Below are 12,696 nucleotides of genomic sequence, written 5' to 3'. Positions count from 1 at the left end.
GCCATAGTATGAAGAAAAGCTCCAGCTGCTTTGTGTTTGTGCCTATCTTTTAAGACGAGAGATGTTAACCTTCTGCGATGATTGATGGGCAAAATTGTCATTGAAACATTCACCACGACTTTTGTGCCCGGGTCCAAATGGACTTTGCATTTGGGATCTGAAGGACGTACCTGAGTGAAATCGCACGCACAATGCTATTTGTTTGAGGAATCGGTTTACGACTACTCATAGGGAACCGGAGTACCCTGATTAAAGCTTTAATATGGGCTCAAACTGTATAGTAGCTGAAACTAGCCGAGCCTATTATACTCATTAGCTAATGTTTCATCACCAACTAGAAACATGTAATCAATCAACGTGAGCTGAAACTTAGCAATAATTGGCAGTATATAATAATACTTGGGCAAACGGTAGCTTTCTCCAGGGAGGCAGCAAATACGAACATATCCCAGCATCATAAATTACTTATTACTACAAAATGCCAAATCTACAGTACAGGTTCTGAAACTTAGCATGATAGCGAGGCATCACATCAATAGTCGGGTTCAGGGTCAGGTGAAATGAGCGACCAAGCAACAAGGATTTCAATGATGCAGGATCCAAAGCCAAGATTGCGATAGCTTCTACCTGCTTTGGCAGGCTTGAACGTCGCCTTCCCTACCACTTCCTTCCCATCATCTTTCCATGCTTTGAATGAAACAATCAGCTTTCCATTAACTTCAACGGAAACAACTTGACGAGAAAGCTTCATAATACCATCACCATTAACAGGAACATTGTCATCTCCAAAATCAAGAAGGATGACTCTTTCACGATCAATCTGGAAGTATGAGCAGCAAACTGACCATGAAAACCATGTGGCCAAGACCCATCAAGCACCCGGATAAATATAGTAGCCTCCACTGATAAAGCAATACCTCCAAAAGTAAACAGTAGAGAGCTAAGCTTGCTAGTGAAAACACTATAAATTATGTGCTGGCATGAGGAACCCCACTCATTATCAGAGAACTTTAATGGCACAGCGAGCAAGCTTAAGTCTTTATCCTTGGATTCATTAATGCCCTTAACTTTTAGCTCAACCTCGATCATAACTGGGTCTGACACAGGGTTTGACACCACAACAGCACGGCTAGGACCTGACAGTGACAAACAGTGATCCTGCATGCAACACCAATGCACCATTATTACAGGAGGCATAAAAGAAGCAAAAGAAAAGAAACAGTGTACAAGTTGCATAGCATAAATGTAGGGTGAGCAACACAAGAGATAGGAGAAAAAACTAGCTTAATGCATCAGCAAACAAAGCATATTTGTCATGCGCGAAAACAAAAACTCATAGAATATTTGTTTGCTAATGCCTTGCAAGCAAACCTGAAAAATTATTCAAAAGAAAATGCACGACACTATCGAGCACAAGAATGTATTTGCTGTGGGGGAGATGAAAAGGGCCCCAGGTTCCTAAGGGCGCAGTCCTCAAGTAAAACGATTGCAGACATAAGGCCTTCCAGATACTTGTGCATCTACTCCCTTATTGCCCATATTATGGAGGCAAGAAGTAGAGTCAATGTGTTGAATAGGTAGTTTTTAAGTCCAATGCATGTGCGTTTGTTTGTACTTTGTACTAGTAGTTACTCAAGTCTGTCTTGTTTGCACTATGGCTACGAGATAGTTATTTCCTAGAGCACACGTCTCTATGATCAGCTCATCATACAACTGAAATTTACAATGTACATCCCTAGACCTGGTTATATTTCCTCTCGGTGGGTCGCGTGGGGAAAACGCCTCTCCCCCAATCCGAATTCCGAAACAGACGAGGAGACCAATCGGCGGGGTGCTTCCGGACCGTTGATGGCCTGCGTACGGTCCGGATGTCACGGCGTTTCCTCTCACGTGTTTTCTTTTTTCTTTTTACTTTTTTTAGCGTAGATTCTACCTTGTGTCAGGTACCGTCTAAAATTGCGCCTGTCCCAAAAAAGATTCTACCTTAGGGCCTGTTTGGTTTGAGTTGCTTATTATAAGCAACTTAAAGTTGCTTAAAGTTGCTTATTTGAAGTTGCTTATTTTTAGTCTAGGCCGTTTGGATACCCTTGCTTATGAGCATTGAATGAGATAGACATTGTCATATTTGTCCCTTGTGTTGCTACCCCTCCAATTTGCCTCCTGTTGACGCCAGATTTCGTCACTAGTAAAATCGGCGCCAAGAAGAGAGGGAATCGGAGAAGCACAGTTGGAAATCGGCCAAAAGGTGCTACAGTGTGAGATCGGCCGGTGACTTCTGTATCGCTTCGGGTCGAACGTGCCGGAGTCCTAATCGGTAGCCTTTTGCCGATGAGGGATCGGCCGATTAGGAGGATGGGTTAATTGGGCCTGCATGGGCTTGGAAAGGAATAAAGGGATGAGGTGGAGATCAGCCCATGAAACGTGGAGTAACCAACCTAGCACGAATCGTGCTTGTAGATATTCGTTTTCTGTTTGAATTAGGGATAGAATTCTAGTCGGTTAAGAAGTTATCTATACGGGGCTATAAATAGCTACCTTTGTAAATCTGTAATCATCAACCAATCAAATACAACAAACTACTTTTTCCTCGTACTTACTTTCAAGCAGGCGACTTCGCCAATACTTTCCTCTTTTTCACGAGTTCATGCGGGTTGGCAAGGCTGCATCAGCTTGATCTCCAGCCGATTCTGTAAGTTCCGCTTATCGAGTAATATCTAAGCTTTAACTTCAGGCGTATCGCTGTTGTTTCGTTTAGATTTATTCACTAGTTATCGATATTTGCTAGAATCATAGGTTTTGCCTGTTTTTCTAGTTTTATCACCAGTTATCCAGCTAGGAATCGGTAGTTTCGGCTCTCTTCACGATCTGCTATTAAATTCATCTACTGCCGATTAGATCTATTCCTAGTGTTGTTGTCATAGCTTTGTATCGATTACTCCAGTAGTTTCCTGTCTACAAGGCTACAGTGATCGGCTGCTTTGTAGCCGATTCCTTTGTTAGGGCAAATCGGCCGATTCGCTGATAAGCTCTCTCGAGATCGGAAACTTAGCCGATCGTGATCTCTGAACCTGACACGTATTCTTCCTTGCCAATCAACAGGTCATATTGGCTGGCACGCCGCGCGAACTGCACCAGGGCAATCACCCGAACAGGAGCTAAGCAGATTCTCCCGGGTCATGTGTCGGACACTGGGATTCGGTTGACCGATTTCTAGTGCCAACACACTTTTGGCACGCCCGGTGGGACCAATACAACCGCCATCATGACGAAAGCTGCTGAAGTCTCCGAAGATAACGTCATCAAGGTGACGGAAGCAGATCTGAAGGACGACCAGAAGGAAGAATTGGATAAGTATACGGCGCAGTTCCGGAAAGCTTGCCTAAAATCTTTCAGTCGCTCCAGAAGCGGGGAGACTATCAAGAAAAATCCATTCCCTGCTCCCCGCCAGATCACAATTTCTGAGGATTCGGACAAAATGTCCGATATGATCCAACAGTCCATTTATCATGCCTTTGTTGATCAATCCCTAGTACTTTCAAATATGGTGCACAACGCTGTTGTCAACTCCTTCGCTGGTGGGATACCTCAAGGATATAGGGGATCGGCATATTTTCAGCCGATTCCACCAAACCAGAATTATTCAAATTCGGCTTCACAGCCGATCCAATTTTCTGTCGGGAATTCAGGTGCTTCCTCATCATCAGCTCCTATGGGGTATAACTCCATCCAACTGACTTCTGCACCGCTCCCTCCAGTTAGCCCATCACCCTGGGGGGCACCTTCAGCCACGGCCGGTCAGAATCAATCGGCCAGTCAAGGAAACACTCCTTTCCAGGCATCTTTCCAGGCGGCCATTCGACCGACCGTACCGCCATACCAGCCTGTCGCTCCGGAGGTCAACAAGACAGCAGAACTCATGCTGTATGATGAAACGAATGGTTCATTCAAACAGCCGACCTATACTACACAGCCGGCTTTCACTCAGATACCATCTTTCAATCAGCCTCCGTTTATTCAGCCTCCGATTTACCAGCATGTGTCAATACCTCAGCCAATGGTTCACCAACAACAGCCAGATTGGTCGGCACGTATTGCGGAGGTGATGCAAGAACAATTCGGCTTGAAGCCGAAAATACAAACTTATACCTACAGAACACCATACCCGTCTACATATGACCTATTGCCGTTCCCCCATCGGTATAAAGTTCCTGACTTCACTAAGTTTTCGGGGATGGATGACACTTCGACCGTAGAACACGTGAACAGATTCATCATCCAGTGCGGAGAGGCAGCTACGCAGGATGCCCTACGGGTACGGTTGTTCTCATCATCTCTGTCTGGTTCGGCCTTTCAATGGTTCACGACATTGCCGCCAAACTCGATTATCACATGGGCCGATTTGGAAAGACAGTTCCACAAATACTTCTACACCGGGGTGCATGAGATGAAGCTGTCCGATTTGACCAGCCTCAGACAAAGAAGTGACGAGCCGATATCCTCGTATATACAGAGGTTTCGGGAAATCAGGAATAAGTGCTACTCCCTGGCACTAAATGACGCGCAGTTGGCCGATATAGCTTTTCAAGGCCTTCTGCCCCACATTAAAGAAAGGTACGCCTCACAGGAGTTCGAAAGTTTGAGCCAGATTGTCCACCGATTGTCTGGACAAGAGGTATGTTCCTTCGATCCACGGAGGAATTTCCAGAAGAAAGTAGCATTCCTGGAAGAGTTAGAAGACGAAGAAGATGTTGAAGTCGGACTTGCGGAGTGGATTAAGGGAAAGAAGCCGATATCATGCCCATTCGGCAAAAAGGAACCGGAAGTGTTCGGCTTTGACACGAGTAAAGCCGATAAAATCTTTGACCTTCTCCTCCAGGAAGGGCAGATTAAACTCTCACAGTACCATACAATACCTTCTGCCGAACAACTAAAAAAGATGAAGTATTGCAAGTGGCATAATGCCACATCCCATGACACCAATGAGTGCAAGATCTTCAGGCAGCAGATACAGTCGGCCATTGAGCAAGGCAGACTTAAATTTGAAGTGCCGGCAAAATCGGCCAAGCCAATGAAGATCGACCAGCACCCCTTCCCCACCAACATGGTTGATACGGGGAAGAATTCACTCCAAACAAAAGTGCTGACGTACGAATCGGCCAAAAAGAGTGGCGCCGTCGACCCCAGAAATCAAGCTACACCTGAAGATATCAAGGGGAAGCGGCGGATGGAGGATGACGATGGCGAATCAGAAGAGCCACGCATTACTTCCCAGTTCCTGCTCCAGAAGTACCAACGTCAGTATGAACGCTCAAGGTCCCGGGAAGAAGCAATGCGACGGCACGAAGAGCACTGGAGGTGCCCGTTCTTCATTCACTGTTGGGAAAACAACCTCAGGCTACCTTCGGCCGATACTTGCCCAGAGTGCAACGGTCCATATCGTGGCAATCGGCCGTTCAACAGGTCTCGCTCCAGAGACGGAAGGCCAGAACCGATCAGCAGGAATTGGCGCAACCAAGATGACCAGCGCCCTCCCGTGTGTGATCGGCTGGAGGGCAGAAGTGACCGATATGATCGGTCGGAAGATAGACGCCATGATAGGCAGGGGGTTAGGACTAATCGGCATGACCGGTCAGAAAACAAGGCCAACGTTCACAGCCGGCTCGAAGAGATGGCCGATGCTCGGGTAACAGATGAAAACCCGTTAGGACGCGAACCGGAGTGGGAACGCGCCAAGTCAGGGGGCAGACCAATAAACCCCAGGTGGTGTCCCGATGGATTGACCAAGTCTCAAAAACGAAGAATCCAACGTCTCCGCCAATGGGAACAGCAAGAAGAGGAACAACAGAGCACGACAACCAAGAAGGTAGGAAGGCCTCGGGTGTGGCGCCCCAAAAGAAACGATAAAGGAGACGACGAATCGGCGGGTGACGAATCGGCAGCCGAGATCGGCATGGTTTTCATACGGCCGATGGAATTCATGACTCCCGCCGATCAACAGGATATGTCGGCAATGGAAGAACAAACAGCATAGTTGGCTTTGGAGCCAATGATGGCCACGTTCGAGAAGCCCGAAGATGACGAACGACAACACATGAAGGCGCTGTTCCTTAAAGGGCATGTTGACGGCCGCCCCCTCACTAGACTGATGGTAGACGGAGGAGCTGCAGTCAACATTATGCCGTACGCCGTACTCCGGAAGCTTGGGAAAAGCGACGACGACTTGACCAAGACGGACATGATGCTCAAAGACTTCGAGGGCAACGTGTCAACCGCTCGCGGCGCTCTCTGCGTCGACCTCACCATCGGCAGTAAGACCCTTCCTACCACCCTCTTTATTATTAATGGCAAGGGATCCTACAACATGCTACTCGGCCGGGATTGGATACATGCAAATTGCTGTATTCCATCAACAATGCATCAATGTCTCGTACAATGGGTCGGCGATAACATCGAGGTAGTCAAAGCCGATTCCGCATACAGCATCGCGACAGGCGACACGCAGCAGTGGAGCTGCGAAACCGTCAGGTGCATATCCGGCAGAGTATGGGAGACCGATTTCCTGAAGGTCATCGAATTTGGCCTACAGCCGATCCGAGCAGTCGGCTCCGAAGACCCAGAGTAGATGGATCAGTTCGCCCGAGAAGATGGGAAGCTAGGGCACGGGTTCACGTCGGCCGATTCATTAGAGATGATAGACTTAGGTGATGGTACCAAACCAAGGCCGACTTATATTAGTGCAAATTTAGACCCAGAATACAAATGTAAATTGACAAATTTGTTAAAGGAATTTAAGGATTGTTTTGCTTGGGAGTATCACGAGATGCCCGGTTTGGACCGATCTATTGTTGAACATCGGCTACCCATAAAACCAGGGTATCGGCCGTACCAACAGCCCGCACGGCGCTGCAATCCTAAGATTCTACCAGACATAAAAGCTGAAATAACTCGGCTAATCGAAGCAAAATTTATTCGGCAATGCCGTTATGCCGAATGGATCTCCAACATTGTACCAGTGTACAAAAAGAATGGAAAGCTACGCGTTTGCGTTGATTTCAGGAACCTTAATCAGGCCACACCGATGGATGGTTATCCCATGCCGACGGCCGATGTACTGATCGACGCTGCCGCGGGGCATAAAATCATTAGCTTCATGGACGGAAACGCTGGATACAATCAAATACTTATGGCCGAAGAGGACATACCCAAAACGGCCTTCAGATGTCCAGGCCACCTTGGTTTGTTCGAGTGGGTGGTGATGACTTTTGGCTTGAAGAATGCTGGCGCTACGTATCAGAGAACCATGAATTACATATTTCACAAGCTCATTGGCATTCTTGTGGAGATCTACATCGATGACGTCGTAGTCAAGTCCAAAGGACATGAAGAGCATCTGGCCGATTTGCGAAAAGTGCTAGAGTGCACCAAGAAACACGGGCTTAAGATGAACCCCAATAAATGTGCTTTCGGCGTATCCGTCGGACAGTTCTTAGGATTCATGGTGCACGAGCGAGGAATAGAGATCAATCGGAAGACCATAGCGGCCATCAACAAAGTCATAGCCCCGCAAAACAAAACCGAATTGCAGTCTTTAATCGGCAAGGTGAATTTCATCAGAAGATTTATATCTAATCTATCTGGGCGGATTCAGGCGTTCACACCACTGTTGAAGTTAAAGCCTGACCAGGAATTCATATGGGGGGAGGATCAGCGCAAAGCATTGGAATATATCAAGCAATACTTGGTCTCGCCACCAGTATTGGTTCCTCCTCAAACTGGTAAGTCGTTTAAACTATACTTATCAGCCGATGAAAAAGCCATTGGGTCGGCTCTAGTCCAGGAGTTCGAAGGCAAGGAGCGGGTGATTTATTATGTCAGTAGAAGACTTCTGGATGCTGAAACAAGATATCCTCCGGTGGAGCGTTTGTGCCTATGTCTTTACTTCTCATGCACCAAACTCAGGCACTATCTACTGTCGGCAGAATGTGTGGTCGTATGCAAAGATGACGTAGTAAAATACATGCTATCACTGCCGATCTTGAAAGGCCGAATCGGCAAATGGATCTTGGCTTTGTCAGAGTTTGACCTGCGGTATGAATCGGCAAAAGCCGTCAAAGGTCAGATTATGGCCGATTTCGTCGCCCAGCACTGCGGACCGGAGATTGCCCTCGTGGAGCCAGCACCCTGGACATTATATTTCGATGGGTCATCGTGTGGGGTCGGATCAGGAATCGGCATCGTTCTCATATCGCCTCGGGGGGCAAGCTATGATTTTTCTCTGCCGATAGAAACCGCCGCTACTAACAATCAAGCGGAGTACCGAGCTGTATTGAAGGGCCTACAACTATTAAGGGAAGTCAAGGTCGATTCTGTTGAGATCTTCGGAGACTCTATGCTTATTGTGGATCAACTGACTGGGAGGTCCGAATGCAAAGACGACGTATTAAGAATTTATTACGAGGATTGCTTACAGCTCTTAAAGGAATTCAGATCGGCAGTAATCGAGCACATCTAGCCAGAGCTTAACAACAGGCCTGACAAAGTGACATGTGTAAGAAGAAATGGCGAGACACATGCGGATTAGCTTTCACTTGGTTTCACGGTACATCCTCTCAAAAAACTCGGTTTTATGCTTAAAGCCTAAAACATTACTGCTAGTTGAAATTGGCCCCTCCTTTGTGCCAGCTTTTTGGCAAAACATGGACGGTGGATTTGACGGCCAAAAAAAGTTGATGTCTGCTTGTCTCTGCTAAAATCCAAACATCCTTACACTGTTCAGTACCGTGACCATGATCAAATTTTTGCAAGCTTCAAGAGTGACGGTCCTTTTTACTTTTTTTTTCCTCTTAAGATGACTACTGTCCAGTGAGTGAGCTTCGAACAGTGAAGGTACAACTAACGTTTCGTTGGAAAATAAACTGAACACTGCTAATCGTTCTAAGCTCAGCGCAAGCTCAGCTTCGTTTATGGACCACAATTAAGATTAGGGATTTATGGAGGTAAATAGGTCCTGCTTGGCATGACTCCAACTCTGGGTGGAGCTGCTTCACTCCAGAACTCCAGGTGGAGCCAGCTCTGGATGGAGTTAGAGCTGTCTGGTGAGGGTGTTTGGCTGGGAGGGCGTCCCTAGCTCCAGAAAAGAGGAGTTTGAGGGTAGATTACCTTTCTTGCCCCTGGTTCGATTTGAACTACTTATCACAAATATAAAATGAAAGTGCATGCATTGAAGTCCAAAATAATAATATAAATTACATGTTCCAAAAATTTAAAATTTTAAAATAAATTCATAGTTCCAAAATAAGGTCGTTACAATAATCATTGCACTAATTCCATGCTAGGGCAATTGATGTAGCCATACTATCACGAAAGGTATCCATAGTCACAAAGCTTGATTCCGAAGTTGATCCATCGGAGGCATGTTGAGACACGGCATATTTGTTGTATCTTTCCGGAATAGTAGGCATGTAGGTAGGATCTCTATCAAAATTAGCAAAGTACACATCAACGCTAGCATGTTCACGTATGAAATTGTGTAGAACCATAGTAGCAGCAACAATCTTCTTTGTGTGACCATAGAATAACCGGGCATCTTGTAAAGGATTTGCCACTTCATTTTTAATACTCCAAATGAGCGCTCAATAACATTACGAACAGATGAGTGTATACGGTTGAACTTCTCTTTTGGAGTATTTGGTTCCATACCTCGATGCCACTCGGGTAAGTGGTACCTTTCACCCTTGTATGGAGCGAGGTACCCCGGACAATTAGGATAGCCCGCGTCTACAACATAGTACTTGCCTACACATATGTAAAATAAGATAAGTTTGTGCATACAAATATGAAAAGGAACATAAGAAAAAATCTTTACCTTGAGGAGGATGTGGGAAGACATTTACATCTGCTTCCAATGCATGGTACAATACACTAGTGTCATGCAAAGAACCCGGTTGACCCGCAGCCACATAGGTGAAGCGCATATCAAAATCACAAACGGCAAGCACATTTTGAGTTGCAATTCCAGTCTTACCAATATATCTCACTTGTTCTTCAGGTGATAAGTACACACGAATATGGGTTCCATCAAGTGCACCAATGCAATCTTTAAAGTGTGGATATGCTCTCTTGTCATTCCTAATCCTCTTCTGCACATTGCGAAAATTAGGATCTGTTGGTCTCAAGAAATCTTGTGCCATGGCAACCACACAATCTAGAACTTCATGAAATTTTCTACTAATGGTTTCACCTGAGTGTTTGAACTTATTTTGTACTCTTCTATTTGACTCACACCCACCACATGTGAATAGGAAAATGGCCAACATTTCACAAGTATTCACGTGCTTTGATGGTTTTAATCCGTACCTCTCAACCAACACATCATGAAGATCTTGAAAAATAACCTCATTCATCCGAAGCATTCGGTGGCACTCCCCTGGAGTGTTTACTGTCTCCATCAGCCATCCCATTCCACTTTGTTGTGAAAACACAAACCTCGGCGGTGCCTTATCCATATATGAGTCATGATAACTTTGTGCTAGCTTACCACAGCTCTCAACCATATTAAAAAAATTCACCATCAGACTCACTAGATTCATCAGACTCACTTGAAGACATCTGTGAACATTGACATAAACGAAATGTAAGATACAATTGTCACACATAAATAAAATGCAATAAAATAAAATGTACCACACATGCGACAAAAATAAAATAGTAGCATACATAAATGATATCACTCTCACTAAGCCAATTTCTACTTTTCATATTTATACTTGTACTTCCTCCTAAGCCAATTGAACCTAATCTCATTAGTAGGCAAGGTCATGAACATCTCCCTTTGCTCCTTCTTCACAAACAGTTCAGACGCCATGTAATGTTCATTGCTATCATAGCCAGCCCCACAAGCAATCACAACCTCCATCACTTCATCAATAGAATATTTTCCATGTCTCTTAGAAACATATTCATTGGCTGAACTTGCCATACTTGTTACTGCTTCCTGAATTAGGAGTGCATTTCCAGACTTCGCCTTCTTACCACTTCTATCAATAGACCTTGCCAATCTTTTGCCACTCGCAGGTGGAGGAGTAATACCAATATCCTCCTCTTGTGTATCCGGAATGAATTCATCATCCTGCGGCTCACAATTGATTTCCTCATCTTGTGTCTCATCAACATTTTTTGGTGCTTCAACATTCACAACATGAGGAGACCAATGATCAATACCAATAGTAGTAATGTTAGAAAAACACTTGGCTAATTCATCTTCATTCTCAAGACCCTTCTTTTTGAACTTTCCACAACCCGGAATTTCCTAAAATAAGAAAAATAATAGTATTATTATAAGTATTACCAACATAATCGACATATGCAAAACAAATATATCATCAAAATTGAACCAACTTACAGCTCTAGCTTTTTTCCACCATTCGTCATCCATAGCTATAGTCTTCTTTATAGGATCCCAACCAGTCCCTATTTGCCTCAGCATTAGTTTCTTCCATACCTTGAAAATCTTCCTTTAACTTATCCCATTTGTTCTTGATCTGAGCCTTCGTAACCATTATTCCAGCCCTTTCTTTGAACCCTTTCTCAACCTCAGCATACCCAAGTGCATTCAAGTGTGTGTTGGGCCGATTTCCTTTTCCAACTTGTTCGGCAAATAACATACACAACACCCGAGTGTTCTCCGAGTTCCAATCAATTTCAGGCATCTATCCAACTCACAAATGTCATATTAGAAACCATTAATCTACAACATTTTGCAACAAATATATCACCGATTAATCAAGTTTGAACTGCCCCAGTTTACAGCCTTTTCCTCTAGCTAAACACCTCTATCAATCAAGTTTGAGAATTGTGCAAAAGCACAATAACAGTAGTATATCTAACAGTACTATTTGCTTGTGGAATTTTTGAACTCATGGTACTAATATCTACCGGTACTACCCTAAAAGCACAATAATAGTTCTACAGATTACAATGGGCTGCTTCTGTGAGGAAAGCGAACTCATGGTGCAGCTAATTAAAATTTGTATGTCATTTAACTTCCAGATACACTACAGCCAGAAGTGAGTATCAAGTACTCGATATCACAGATAGAACAGGTAACCGTTAGCAAGCCTGAGTATGAAAACCCATATAAACAGGAAATGGAACAGCAGCAAACCAAGAAGCACATAGACCCATTCAAACAACAATTCTTAACAATTCTTACATTTCCATTGCGCTTAATTTACATTTTCCTCGATGTCCAATCAAGTATACAATTGTGGTGTACCAAATACATGAACATGAACTGTTACCAGAAAATCAGAAATCTTGAGCCAAAGGGAAATACCTTTGAACAGGGGACCGACAGAAATCTTCAGCGGCGGGCCGCTCCGGCCTTCGGCGGGGTGCCGCGGCCGACGCAGGGGCTTCGGCGCCGGGGCGAGCCGGCCGGCGTCGGGCTTCAGCGGCGGGGTGAGACGGCCGGCGTCGGGCTTCGGCATCGGCGGCGATTCGACGGCGTCGGGGCTTCGGCGGCGGGGAACTGCGGCCGGCGGCGCCCTTCGGCGGCGGGGCGCGACGCCCGGCGGCGGGGCGTGTCCAGATGCGGCGGGAGGCGGAGGGAGGCGGCCAGGCGGGGCTAGGGCAGCTGGCAGCGGGGCTCGGCCGACCTACGGCGGGGGTGGACGGCGAGGCTCCGGCCGCCGGCAG

At 45.6% G+C, this 12,696-nt stretch overlaps 1 protein-coding gene across 1 annotated transcript; it reads right to left on the bottom strand.

Moving 5' to 3' along the window:
* Positions 1-10,632: 10,632 nt before the first annotated feature.
* Positions 10,633-12,414, bottom strand: LOC117846423 (L10-interacting MYB domain-containing protein). The gene is made up of 3 exons (XM_072291989.1): positions 11,501-12,414; positions 11,402-11,436; positions 10,633-11,308 (listed from the first exon to the last, which is right to left on the bottom strand). Exons 1-3 carry the CDS (start codon positions 11,706-11,708, stop codon positions 10,748-10,750), a joined length of 804 nt encoding a protein of 267 aa, XP_072148090.1. The 5' UTR covers positions 11,709-12,414; the 3' UTR covers positions 10,633-10,747.
* Between the last annotated feature and the right edge of the window lie 282 nt (positions 12,415-12,696).

The sequence above is a fragment of the Setaria viridis genome, chromosome 2 (genome assembly GCF_005286985.2).
Source record: "Setaria viridis chromosome 2, Setaria_viridis_v4.0, whole genome shotgun sequence".
Classification (NCBI taxonomy): Eukaryota; Viridiplantae; Streptophyta; class Magnoliopsida; order Poales; family Poaceae; genus Setaria; species Setaria viridis.
Note: the sequence above shows the minus strand (reverse complement) of the source record. Positions and strands in the feature narration are given on the sequence as shown.

Excerpts from the sequence above, each read along its gene's own strand:
- LOC117846423 (XM_072291989.1), bottom strand. The coding sequence starts at position 11,708 with ATGCCTGAAATTGATTGGAACTCGGAGAACACTCGGGTGTTGTGTATG. Across the intron at positions 11,437-11,500 it reads GTTAAAGGAAGATTTTCAAG|CTATGGATGACGAATGGTGG; the intron begins GTATGGAAGAAA and ends AGAAGACTATAG. Across the intron at positions 11,309-11,401 it reads GGTGGAAAAAAGCTAGAGCT|GAAATTCCGGGTTGTGGAAA; the intron begins GTAAGTTGGTTC and ends TTCTTATTTTAG.